The 12,743-nt window shown below is 54.9% G+C and overlaps 4 protein-coding genes across 4 annotated transcripts; 1 reads left to right on the plus strand and 3 right to left on the minus strand.

Moving 5' to 3' along the window:
• Positions 1-119: 119 nt before the first annotated feature.
• N656DRAFT_798810 (uncharacterized protein) lies at positions 120-3,646 on the minus strand (the record flags this gene model as incomplete). The annotated part of the gene is made up of 2 exons (XM_064817806.1): positions 120-3,234; positions 3,327-3,646. The coding sequence occupies 2 exons, from the start codon at positions 3,644-3,646 to the stop codon at positions 120-122; spliced, it is 3,435 nt and encodes a 1,144-aa protein (XP_064669508.1).
• An 877-nt stretch (positions 3,647-4,523) lies between these two features.
• On the minus strand, positions 4,524-8,279 carry N656DRAFT_790090 (small conjugating protein ligase-like protein; the record flags this gene model as incomplete). The annotated part of the gene is made up of 7 exons (XM_064816845.1): positions 4,524-4,642; positions 4,722-6,335; positions 6,550-6,745; positions 6,840-6,926; positions 7,788-7,921; positions 8,019-8,169; positions 8,232-8,279. The coding sequence occupies 7 exons, from the start codon at positions 8,277-8,279 to the stop codon at positions 4,524-4,526; spliced, it is 2,349 nt and encodes a 782-aa protein (XP_064669509.1).
• A 1,361-nt stretch (positions 8,280-9,640) lies between these two features.
• N656DRAFT_131341 (uncharacterized protein) lies at positions 9,641-10,265 on the minus strand. Its single transcript, XM_064808585.1, has one exon. It carries the CDS (start codon positions 9,993-9,995, stop codon positions 9,678-9,680), a length of 318 nt encoding a protein of 105 aa, XP_064669510.1. The 5' UTR covers positions 9,996-10,265; the 3' UTR covers positions 9,641-9,677.
• On the plus strand, positions 10,037-12,134 carry N656DRAFT_131305 (Pkinase-domain-containing protein). Its single transcript, XM_064808583.1, has 7 exons — positions 10,037-10,045; positions 10,310-10,430; positions 10,580-10,631; positions 10,695-10,902; positions 10,977-11,133; positions 11,187-11,572; positions 11,643-12,134. The coding sequence occupies exons 2-7, from the start codon at positions 10,424-10,426 to the stop codon at positions 12,039-12,041; spliced, it is 1,209 nt and encodes a 402-aa protein (XP_064669511.1). The 5' UTR covers positions 10,037-10,045; positions 10,310-10,423; the 3' UTR covers positions 12,042-12,134.
• Positions 12,135-12,743: the final 609 nt, after the last annotated feature.

Genomic DNA, 12,743 nt, shown 5'->3' on the forward strand with positions numbered 1-12,743 from the left:
TAACACTGACAAAGAGAAGCAAGAAGAGGAATGAATACGGAAAGCTCCACGAACCCGACACCGTTGAAAAGATCTCAGCCCCGCCCTTGTCCTCTCTCACCCTCTCCACGTTGACCAGTTCACCCTCCCTTTTTCTCTGCATCTGGCCGCGCCTCCTCCATCTCAACGTCACTACTATCAACCTCAGCATAACTCTCCACTTTCATGCGACTCCTCCTCCCAGCAGCGGCAGCGGCAGCCGCAGCCGCAATCGCATCCGCCGCTACCGCACCGCCCGCCTCGGCAGTAGCAGCATCCCCCGCAGCAGCAGCAGCATCCTTGCCGCCGACCACCTCGCAAGGATGGTCCTTCTCATACCGCTCCCTGAGCTCGGCCGCCTTGCGATCCCACTCGGCCGCGGCCTCCTTGAACTCGGCCATGGCTTTCGCATACGCCGCCTTGTGCTCCTCGGCCATGTCCACGTAGGGTTTCCTCTCCTCCTCGCCGGCGTCGCGCCACATCTTGGCGCTCATGACGCGCACCTCGTTGGCCGACGGCTTGCCTTTGCCGCCGGGACGCCGGCCGGCCTCGAGGCGCTTGCGCGCGTCTTCGTAGTGGGCCTTGCTGTAGAAGATGTAGGCGTTGGTGGCCGGCTTGGCGGGAAGGGGAGGACGCGGGCCGATCTGGCTCACGACGTGGTCCCAGAGCTCGGCCTCGTGGGCATCGAGGCGGGCCTGGACGGGGTCCTCCTTTGCAGCCGATTCGAGGAGGGCCGCCTTGCGCTTGAGCGCGGATTCCTTGGGTATGATGAGGGGGACGGGCACCTCGATGGGGCCGAGCATGGCGTCGAGCACCTCGGAGGCGGCGCGGAGGCCGGAGAGGTATGCGCCGTGGACTGTGGCCGGGTGCGTGCCACACGTGTGCTCGCCCGCAAAGAAGAGATTCCCGACGGGGCGCGCCATGGTGTCGTAGTCGTCGGCTTTCATGTCGGGTCCCGCGGATGAGTAGCTGCCTCGCGCGAACTTGTCCGAGGCCCAGCGCGTGACGACCGCTTCAAGCGGGTGGGGGACCCTGGGGCCGAAGACGCTGCGGAGGATCTCGGTTGCCTCGGCCACCAGGTCGTCGTTGCACGTCTGCTCCGTGTCGTAGCCGGCGTCGCCAGCCATGAGCGCCAGGAGGACGGGCAAGCCGCTGGTCTTGGAGACGTTGAACCATTGGAAGAAGCGTCCACGCTGTGAGGCGTAATCCTTTTGTTCAAGGCTGTGGCGGTTGAGCGGGTTCCGCAAGACGCCAAAGATATCGCGATCCTCGTCCCAGAATGGCTCCTTGTACACGAGAATCACCTTGTTCAAGACTCCAAAGCCCAGACGGTTAATGGCATCGGATTTCCAATCCGGCAGTGGCGGCTCAAAGCTGACATTTCCGTGCTTCAACACGCCTAATGGTATTGTGTTGACGACATAGTCTGCTTGTATGGTGAAGCCATCTTCGCACTGGACGGTTGCCGAACCTGCCGGACTCCCAGCGGTGTATGTAATTCTGCTGGCTGGGGACTTCTGCCTCACGTCCAAGGGCGTGGGTAGGTGCATGAGCCCCCTTGGCACGCTCTGGTATCCGCCGATGACCATGCTGTGGCTGCCCTCCCACTCGTTTCCGGCGTCGATATCCCACCCTTGGAGACTCAGTTGATGGTAGTTCGTGGCATTGCTATACTCTAGGTTGGCAATGTGCCAATTCATGAGTCTGAAATCCTGTGCGGTAAGATCTAAGAGGTCCCGATACTGAGCAATAACCCTGTCCGTGACGCTTCCAAGAGTCGCGCCAGGCTCCTTCGTTGATGGCTCGATATCCAAATCAGCGTCGTCGCTAACCCCTTGCTTTAGCGCCCATCCCATCATTTTCGCCTTATGTGCAGCCTTCAAAGCTCCTGGCGTGCCCGGCTCGGTATGTATCCTGCCTGTGGCTCGATCGGATGAGACCGGCACAAGATTCACCTGGGGTGCGATGTTCTGCTCCGATACGGGCGCTGCATACGGCTGCGCTGCGGCCGACTCTTCGGCTTGGCGTATTGTTTTGTGTGTTTCAGCAGAGCTGTCCTTGCCCTCGTCGATCAAGTCTTTGTTGCCCTCAATCAGTTTGGACGTTGGTTGCTTGAATTTGTACTCGCTAACTCGGTCAAGACAATCATTGTAGAGCTTCTCCACAAGCTGGTCCCGTTCTAGATCCACCGGCTTGCCATTCGAATCGTAGAGCGTAGTGTCTGGTCGTAGTGGATGGTAGGCGAGGCCCAGTTGGCCCCTGAGGAGGATGTTCAAAGGGTTTCCCCTATCGAATCCAGTTATTATCATGCCCCCCATCTCTGCGGTGAACCTCTTTCCCTCGAACTGAGCAGGGACATTCTTAGGCCGCGTCCTGAAGGACCGAGAGTAAACCCTGCCACCAATCCGGTTTCTGCCTTCGAGAACAACTACCCGAGGTGGTTCTTCACCCATACTACGAAACTTCTTGGCGTACTGCATAAACAGCCCCTCGAGCTGCCTCGCACAGCCGAGACCAGCCATGCCCGCACCGAGGACAACGACAGTTCTCCTCCTTCGCCCCGAAGGCGATTCTCTGTCGGCATTTTTCCGTGGCGACCGTATCTCAACACATCCAAAGTTGATGTAGCCGCGGCGGACAAGCCAATCAAAACACACACTCGCAACGTCGAACCACCTCGAATCTTTAGCGCAGCCCACGGCCTCCTCACGAGTGACGGCAATCTGTGGGTTTCGGACCCATAACCGGAGGATGCCGTTCCGGATGTTTAAATAGGTCGTCACTTGAGCGTGGCTTATGTGGTCACGAAGCATCAGATACTCCTCCTGGTGAAGCGAGTAAGGATTGAGCCTCGAGGCCTCTGCACCGGCCACGCATTGCATCGCATACTCGGAGAGGGGCAAATCACTGGGTATTGAAACCTTGGGTCGGACATCGTATCGTCGTCTCGGGGCAGTACTAGGCTGGGTGAGTCGGTCAACCCTGGGAATGGGTGCCTCCCTTGAGCTATCGACGTCAACAGGGGTAGTAGCCTTGCTCGAGCCTGATGGCGGCAAGGATGAGAGATCAGACTGGTCCGACAGGGCTGACAATGATGAGGAAAGAGATGATTGTTTATCTACTGCATCCCCTTCTTGCAGCGGAGTTGGCGGGGTTTCGGATGGTGGAAACGACGGCGGCTGTTGCACGAGAGGGTCGGGTATGGATGGTGATGATCTGGTAGCTAGCTCAGTATGAATGGAAACATATATGTGGGTGAAATAAAAACTGAGTGGCAATAGCTAAGGGGGAAGCTGGAGTACACATACGTGGTCTTGTCCTCGTGTGCCGAAGTAGCCGACGCGGGGGTTTCAGAGGAGTCCACCATCATGCTGTCCATGTCTTCAGTCCAGACGACAATCTCGGGGGCGATGTCCTCTGACCCGGTGCCGGCCGAATCGTGCCGTGCCGTTCGCAAAGTGGCTTCTTGCTCGGGTAAGGTGCTGAAGGCAGGTGACGGGGGCTTGGCAGAACTGGCGAGGGAGGTGTTGTGTGTGGAGCGTCGTGAGTCGACTTCTCTGGCGCTTTTCAGAGGTCCCTTTCTCAAACCACTAGATTGTCTGGTGCGGGATCGCAGAGAAGTTCCCATTATAGCGAGATGACCCTCCTCTGACTGTGTGGTTGATGCTTTCGCGATATATATCGACGTCGGTTCTTGAGGTGGCAGCGGCAGCGGACGAGGCCGGATCGGCCTCGATCCATATAAAAGGGCAGGACGAAGGTGCCAGGAGAGCAGTGGCCGACGTGCCACAAGCCGCCGAGAAGATAATTGCTAAATGGAAAGCGTTTGTGATTATGAAAGAGAAGCGATCGATAGTTCTGATTGTATGCATTAGCATGGTGGCGCTCCCAGCACAGGTGAACATATACAACAACATCAGGTGTTTCCTATGTAGAAAAAGACTTCGCAACATTTTCCAGACGGAGGAGATATGGTCCAGTGCCTACCTTGAAAATACATGTCGTCCTGCCAGCACGCCAGTGCAGAACCTCGACCAGGGCTCCAATATATTACAGATTAGGAACTTCGAATAATGAAGATTTGGCATCCCAGGCCCGAGACTTACGATTGTCTCGGCATGAGTCTCGGAGGGATGAGGACGGGGTCCTCTGAGAGACAGTGCCGGGCTCATCTCCACAGCACTGCCAAGCCAAATTGAGACCACTGAATCCGTGCATTGAGACAAACCCCTTTAGGTATGGCAGCGTCACGTGAGGTAGTGGTTGTCAGTCAGCTCGCCATGCTTTCCATCAATTGATGCAAATCGTCGCTAGAGATTCACCAAACTTCCAAAGGCTCCCGTCCTCGGGCCAACTTGAAAGTCTCAGTGGCACAGCTTAGCCCACCTTCTGGAGTCTCAATATCGGGCCCCATGATTTCATGGCCAACAGACGCTTCAGGCCTTCAACAACTGCCTCGTCCCCAACGCCGTAGAGACATCTCATTTGGATCGGGTATCAAATATTTATCTGGCCGTTGAAGTCTGCGGCGCCCCCTTCTCGAATGTTTCCTTCTCGATTGCAGCATCCATCATCCTATTCCCGCTAATGATCGATGTTGTACAGATGATGATGTTCCTCCGAGCTGTACTCGCAGTTGCAAGCAAGTTAGCCATCGCGCCCACTGGAGAATCAATGCTGCTTGCTGAGAATCATTGACGTACCTTCTTCCTGCTTTGCAAGGAAACGTAGAGCGGCAATCTCGGTGAATGTGATACCGCCAACAAACACAACAAAGACGCTTTTCTTGTCACCGCTGCCAGACAAAAGAGCCCGAGCTTTGACCGCTTTATCCTCCCCTTTCTGGACCTCGTCAAATGTCTGCCCTCGGGCATGCTTGACGGCGTCATCGAATCCCCTCCAGCCTTGTGCTCCTCCGGCCGCTGGCCCTGGCGCATTCGTCCCCCCTACTCCACTTCCCCTGGTTATCGAGAGCAAATACTGCTTTTGGAGCACACATTGCACGAGCCGGATCGAGAGAGGGGCGTAGCCGCTGTAGACATAGGCAATGTCGTTGGGGTCCTGCTCGTTGACTTCGTCCACGATAAGCCGAAGCTGCTTCCGCAAGTATGTGTAGTTTGTTTTGGTTCCTGCGGCACCCGCCGAGCCCGTCATGGGTATCATGGAAGCCAGCGGGGATGACCGCGACAGGAGCATCTGAAGCCGCTCCAGGTTCTGAAGGGTAAGGAGGTGCTGATATCCATATCCCTGGAGGATGAGCCGCCGAAAGTGGTCCAATTCTTTTGCCTTGATCCCACCCGATATACATGAATAGATGCACAGCAGCCTGAGAACCTGAGGTAACGGGGCATTGCGAGCTATGAGCTCCTCAATCGCATCGAATTGTGACGACGGGTCGGCCCCCGCCGCGAGGTTCTGCTGCACCTCGAGAAGTTTGTTAAACGTCTCGGTTCGTGTGTATTTGATGATCTCCTCTGCCATGCCCGTCTGTATCTTCAGGCTCTGCTGCTCGGCCTGGTAACCTGGCAGCTTCTTTACAAATTCCTTGAGCTCGGCCGTCGTCTTGGAGCTATGCCTACTTTGGTAGTCGCTTTGCAACCGGCGGGCGACCTTGTTCAAAAGACCACCGACGATGGCAAAATTGGCGTCGCGAAGTTGTTCAAAAAGCGTATCCGAGCCATCAAGTTGAATCTTGCGCTTCCGTGTCTGCCCATTGTTCGCTGCTGCCGCCGCCGAAGTGCCCTGTGGTGTCGACTGAGCCGGCACGCCAACGATGGTCGAGTCGACTTCAGTCTGGTTGTTTTGGATTCCAAATACCTCGTCTATTAAGCCCTCATAAGTCAGTTGCGTCAGCAAAGGCGTCACAAAGTCGACTTCGCGGTCGATAATAATGACGTTCTCGATCGTAGTGCTCGGGCTCAATCCGACGGCGGGCCCCTCACTCGCATCCTCGCCGGCGAGTAACTCCTGCCGCATGCGAGCAAGAAGATCAGCAACCCGTTTAGCATTGTCACCTTTACCAATGATTCGGGGAAATAGGCCGTGTTTCAGCTGGATTCCCATCAATGCACGGGCAAGTAGAAAGATCGGAGTGGGATCCTTTGCGAGGTACATGTCCCGGAAGGAGTCATCTAGTTCTAGAGACAAGACATCTTTCTCTAGTGGGAAGAAGAACAGAGAAAGTTCGGCGACATTTGTATCGCCCAGGACACCCGCCTCTTCCAGGACCTTGTCTGAGAGCAGCGTCCGCCGTGGCACCCAGAAGACGTGGAACTCGTGGGGAGACTGGCTATCACGTTGGAGTCGTTTTATCTGGTCTACATACTATGTCAGCACGCGATGATAGCACCAACTCAAAGTCCTGCGACATTTCCTGATGCTATAGGACCGCGCTGGCCTGCGTTGGCTCCATATACGGCCCATCTGACTGACGAACGCTGAGTGGGGGCACAGCTCGGCGCTGTCTACTCTAGAGCCGACAAAGGAAGTGAAAGAAGAATGGCGAGGGTGACGAGATGCAACTGTACTCACTCGCAATGGCATGAGCGTTGTGCGCCGACTCGCCTCGAGCGATGAAGACAACATTTCGCTGGCTTGTGTCTGTATTGTTGTTCTCAAGAAAGAAAAAATTGTCGACACCGTAGTCGCGCAAGGTCGAGGCCTTGACAATCACGCCTACTGGTCCAGCCAATGCCTTCTCAATAACGAGGTTCTTCTTGCCGCGGACCTAAGGGGCACGCCGGCCGTCAGTTCCAGCGGCCCAGCGCAGCGCAAACGGAACTAGAATCGCCGGCGCAGTCAGACCGGAGACATCAACTTACTGCCTCGAGGAGAAAAAGCAGGTCTTTGCGAGCCTTTTCTCTCACCTGGTCCGTGTCGAACTCGACACGAGGAGCCATGGTGGCGAGCTCTCCATTTATTCAGGAGCTTGGGTTGTGGTCGAAGTCGAACAAGGCAGCAGACGAGATGCTCAGATGAGAGCTAAGCTAAAGCCTACAAATACGTAGGCTCCGTAGGGCAACCTGGTCTTGGCACAAAGCCCCGTTTTATGCATATCGGTGATCGGTGTGCAACTTTACCGAGATAAGGCTGTCCACTGTAGGTAATCTAGGTCAAGCTCCCCGTAGTGGTAAGAGAGCTTCTATCATTTATGAGCTCACGTCATAGGTATGCCTCTTAACTGACTGCTCTTGTACTGCCTCAATGAAATGGTACCACGTCTTATTGTTTACTCTGTCTGGGCAACCAGTCATCTACTGCTGCTAGGCCTAACACATCGAGGGCTACGGAATCGTCAAAAATGGTTAGTAAATTGTTGTGTGCAGGCGTCCATGCCAGGCAAAGAGACAAAAGGGGCCGGGCACTACATATTCATAAGCTGCCCAAGCCTGTTCATCTTCATCGGAGTCCAGGCTTAGAGCTACCGCGCCTACGATGATTCCAACGGTGAAACTGAACGCAAAAACTCCTTATCAAACATGGCCCAACCGGAGGAGCTGCCCTTCGCTCCGTAATGCACTCACTCCAGTCCAAATGCCCTGCCACCCACCAAGAAAGCGAACGCCCATATCCCAAGCCGAAGATAAAACCTACGCAACTGAAATGAAACGCACTCGTCTCCCAGTGGGGCTGGATCACACATTGTTGTCATGGTAGTAGAACTCAATGTCCTTTGGCCGCAGTCGGTTGGCGCGAACAAACTCCTCGTCTCCGGGAGGGCGCTCATCTTTGGTATTGCCCGTCAGCATGCTCTGCAAGCTCATGCAGACGCTCTCAACGTTCTGCACCGGGCTCCACCCTTGCTGGCCGAGGAGGTCAAGGCAGATGATGCCATTGGAGTAGATGTGGGGGTGGATGGGGATCGGTCTGTCGGGAAGCTTCACAAAGACCACTTCGGGCGGTTCTGTGTGCAGGAACCGTCAGGTCAGGTCAGCAGCGGACTTCCTGGACGCAGCGCAAGAGAGAAGATGGCGCGAAGGGAGGAGCAGGACTTGGCCTACCGATGGGGTACGAGTGGCTAAATCGGAACTTGAGCCTGTAGGTCTGATTTTGGTACAGCGGGTTGTTGTCTAGCACCCGGATATCCAAGTACCATTCCTCAAGGTTATCGGCGGACACAAGCTCGATGCCCGGTGGTAACGAGGTGTTGATCTAACGGCGGCAACCTCAATTAGCTAGGCGCGCGGCACAGGACAATTGTTTGTATGTAGAACCTTTTGGAGCTCTTTCGACAACCTCTTCGCAGCAAATTGCGCAGTCATCTTCAATCGTCGCGGTGGCCGGGGAGGCCAAGGCGGATGGCCAACCGGCACTGGTCGCGGGGTGAGCGCTTAGGCGGGGCCCGCTAGGTACTCAGGTCGCTCTCACACCACAAAGAGACGGGAGAACTGTAATGGTGAGGGGAATGGAAAGCAACGCGAGAGAACCAGAGGGCGTTCAGAATAGGCTCTTACAAGCCACCTCAAATTGCTGTTGACGGTTTAGAGCTTTGGTAACGGCAATGCTTGGGAGGCGGCGTTGGACGTCAAGAGCATCAGTTTAGGCGGGGATGAATGCGAATGGTGGGCGAGGTTTCGAAACTACGAGATGCAAGGCTCCACTTGCCGCCTACCTTGGCGGCCGGCGATACCAGCCGAAGGGAACTAACCACACACCTCTGACAACAGCTTATCGATTGGTCGTTCGCAGGCTGTTGGGGAGATCTCCGGATCGAACTCATGCATGTGTTGCAGTGTGTTGTTGGCTTGGCTTTGAATATGGTATGTACGGTATTCCACAGTCAAGGAGCACTCTTTTATCACGGCAGGCAATCCCCGTCGCAGAGCACCCATCAGGCGGTCTTTGTCAGAACGCCGATACCTATATGTAAACATGGTCTGGAGGGAACCGGCTTGCCTGCTAGAACGTCCAGGCAGGGCGTTCTATTTGGACTGGAAGCTGGTGCCTTATCGGGCAATCGGGTTCATGTCGTATGCGCCTCAGCACCAGATGTAACCTGATGGCGGCAGCATTGAATTTGCAACTCAAATGTGTGAAAGCCGTACAGGTGACTAAGGTAACTTACTTTACCTTGTAGAACAGTAGACCATTTATACCGGACCACCCACCCGACCTCAAACTAAATACCACAACCCTCGGAAAGTGGAAAGGTGATGGAGGTCTTGGTTCGGTGCTCTGCGCCGTTCACTCTGCGGTAGGCGGTGAAATTCGTGTGTAAGATGCCCGGCATCGAACTGTGGGCATCGCTCGGAAATGAAATTGGAATCGTGCACACGTCCGTGAGCGGAGGGTGAATGAAGGTGAGATTGAACTAGACATAGGTGTGACTGTCGCCCTCATGAGTAGGACGTTAGAGCCTAGGGCACTTTGGTGGACTGCGAAGCCCAACGCAGCTTGAGTCCATTGATGTTCAAAGACCATTTCGAACTCGACCTCTGATTGACAGTTCCGCCCAGCTCAACGGGTCTGGAGTGCGTATAGTGAAGTTGTACTGTATGTTGGCACTTGGTTTTTGAAACTTTTTTTGGTTTGATTCCTGAGGTGGTAAAGTAAATCTCATCGTCCATAAGGTTACATCTGCCCCTCAGGAGCGTTTGTTGTACAAGCACCTTATCTGTCGTGTGTGGGAGGCAAAGTGCCTGGTGAGATCTCAAGGGATTTCAATCCCTCCGTATGGTGAGCGGCTTAGCTGAGGGGCTAAGGTACCCCCGCCGTTTCCAGCACAGCCTGGCGCATGGGATGGGATCCTTGGGAACGGTACGGAGGTAAGGCATGTACTGTACAGACAGTAGTGTACTGTTACGGATACCTAGGCTCTCTAGGTTCCAAGTTGCTAGGTAGACCAGCCGCCGGCGCCAACGAAGAGCCAACAGACCGAGTTCCCTCACTTCCATGAGGGAGGTCATGAACAAGAGCCCATAAATAAGTGCGAAAGTGCGACGCCAGCAATTTTTGGGATCGCCATCGCGAATCCTCATTGCTTCACCTCTCTCGTTACTATATCAGACCTTCCCACTCAATCGGCGCGGTAGGTAACTATACATACCTTGAGATTACTCCGTACCCCTCGTTCAGCCCAACTGCTGCCAAGGCGTCCCTTCTCCTTCACAGCCATACCTTAATTACTTGCCAACGCCTTGGGCTTGTCCGTTCACTGCAAAGGTTCAGGTAACGGACTCGGGTTGTCAGCTCCTCAGCCGCTTTCTCGAATATCGCACCGCCGCCCGCTCTGCCCTCCGAACCTTTTTTTCTGCACTTTGCAACACAGCCTAGTGACGCTTTCCCGTGTCAGCGCGACAGATCCGAGTCAAACCATCGAATAGTCCGTACTTCTTCTACCTTGCCGCCCCATTCGCTGCATCGTGGTTTCCGCCCCGAGTCTCTTTCTCCTGCAAAGCTCGGCACAATGAGCTGTAAGTCAACTTCTCTCCGCAGAGCGCTCTCGAGCTTTGGTCTGTTTTACTTTCAACCTCCCCATCAAGACTCTCGCTGTCGAGACCCCACCCAACAGCCAGCTCAATGCCTTCTCGTATGCGGAAGCTGACAGCAGTATGTCAAACAGTCTCGTCCATGTTCAACCGCCTACATGGGCAACCCGAGAGCTACGAGAAGAAGTGTGTATCTGTACCGCCATCTTTCCCTTTGGTACAACGTGGTACTGACCAGCCCGGCTCCAGGGCCAAGTACCGCTTCGGGCGCACGTTGGGCGCAGGCACCTATGGCATTGTTAGAGAGGCAGACGGCCCAACGGGCCGGGTTGCTATCAAAATCATTCTGAAGAAGAATGTCCGAGGCAACGAACGTATGGTCCTCGACGAGTTGGCGATGCTCCAGAGCCTCCACCACCCGCACATCGTCAAGTTTGTCGATTGGTTTGAATCCAAAGTGCGTCATCTGCTCCTCTTCTCGGCAGCTCCTATACATGCAGTCAAGCTGATAGAGCCCTCGCCTTGTTCTAGGACAAGTACTACATCGTCACAGAGCTCGCGACCGGAGGGGAGCTGTTCGACAGGATCTGCCAGCAGGGCAAATTTACGGAGAAGGACGCGTCTCAAACCATCAAGCAGGTTCTGGACGCTGTCAATTATCTGCACAAGAACAATGTTGTCCATCGTGGTAAGTGCTCTCGTGGTTGCTCTGTGTCGGGATCGTATCTGAGTATAAGACAGACCTCAAACCCGAGAATCTCCTCTACCTCACCAAGGACCCCAATTCGGATTTGGTCCTGGCCGATTTTGGTATTGCGAAGATGCTCGGAACAAAGGACGAGGTGCTCACCACCATGGCTGGGTCGTTCGGCTATGCGGCGCCCGAGGTGATGCTGAAGCAGGGGCATGGCAAACCTGTCGACATGTGGTCTCTGGGCATCATCACTTACACCCTACTCTGTGGCTACTCGCCGTTCCGCTCGGAGAACCTCCAGGATCTCATCGATGAGTGCACTGCTTGCCATGTCGTATTCCACGAGCGATATTGGAAGGATGTTAGCGATGATGCCAAGGATTTTATCTTGAAACTGCTAAAGTCCAAGCCTGAAGAACGCTGGACGAGCGAGGTGAGAGCGCTTATTTTCGAGCTGACGTATTCGCCACAATAGCTGACCGCGGATTTCACACCCTTATCAGGAAGCCCTTGCCCACCCTTGGCTGAGCGGCAAGAACGCGACAGACCACAACCTGCTGCCCGAGATCCGCGCCTACCTCACGCGCGCGCGCTTGCGGCGTGGTATTGAGATGGTCAAGCTCGCCAACCGCATCGAAGCGCTAAAGATGCAGGAGGAAGACCCTGAAAACTCGGACTTGCCCAAGGACGCGACACTGGCAGCTGACCAAGCGCGTCATTTCCACAATGATAGTGACCCGGTGAATGTTGAGAGCAGCAGTGGCGCCGAGGGTGGCAAGCGCAAGCTGTCCAAGACGATCAAGGGCGCCATCTTCCGGGAGGTGGTTCTGGCCAAGGTGCGCGAGATGAAGCAGCAGGAGGAAACACTCAAGGTGACGGAGGAGGCAACGAAGACCGCTTGATGTGCTCGAAAAAGAAGCTGGTTTGAATAGATGATACCACTGGCGGGCCAGGATTACCACAGGCTGGCTGCAGAGGCCTGGCCGGTCATGTCGGATGTGCTAACCGGAGGGAAGGGAGAGCATCCCACCATTACCGGATTGATGAGTTGAATACCCGAATAGCTGGCAACTGTTGCTCTTGCGAGTCACGGCCTGATGGATAGTTGTTTTCGAGCCATTTCTGTATCTTTTTGGTTTACTGCTCCCATCTTCCTTGGATCTCCCAACCGCCGGGGTTGCCCAGGGTGAACGGTTTGATCCACACAAGGTACCCCATGCAGATTGGTTGTCATCATGCTGGAACCCGTAAGCCAAGGCAAGGGGTGAGGCTTGATTTGAGCCCTGGCATCGGCTTTCATGGTGGCACAGATCCTCTCACCGAGCTGGGATCTGAGTAGGCGTCCGGCTTTGGATTGGACTTCAAGAACTTTGGGTAGCACTCCTAGCCTTTGCTGGAGCGATAATGGGTCGTGTAGCTCCAAGCTTCTACAGCCGACAGGCGAATGCCTTGCTTAACAGTCATGGGAGAGTGGTGTAATAAGCGATATATGTATAATGGTCAGCCCGTACAACGATAGCACTACCGGTACACCCGATCATACACAGAATGCAAGATTAGCCGGCAGTAATGTACATTGCTTTGAGCCTTCTAACAATATCCAC

This window comes from Canariomyces notabilis (genome assembly GCF_033297395.1).
Source record: "Canariomyces notabilis strain CBS 508.74 unplaced genomic scaffold N656scaffold_13, whole genome shotgun sequence".
Taxonomy (NCBI): domain Eukaryota; kingdom Fungi; phylum Ascomycota; class Sordariomycetes; order Sordariales; family Chaetomiaceae; genus Canariomyces; species Canariomyces notabilis.

What these genes read in the sequence shown, in the direction of transcription:
- N656DRAFT_131341 (XM_064808585.1), bottom strand. Translation starts at nt 9,995, where the DNA reads ATGAGGATTCGCGATGGCGATCCCAAAAATTGCTGGCGTCGCACTTTC.
- N656DRAFT_131305 (XM_064808583.1), top strand. An exon ending in TCGATTGGTTTGAATCCAAA is followed by an intron (nt 10,903 to 10,976) that starts GTGCGTCATCTG and finishes GCCTTGTTCTAG; the next exon opens with GACAAGTACTACATCGTCAC. An exon ending in GAACAATGTTGTCCATCGTG is followed by an intron (nt 11,134 to 11,186) that starts GTAAGTGCTCTC and finishes AGTATAAGACAG; the next exon opens with ACCTCAAACCCGAGAATCTC.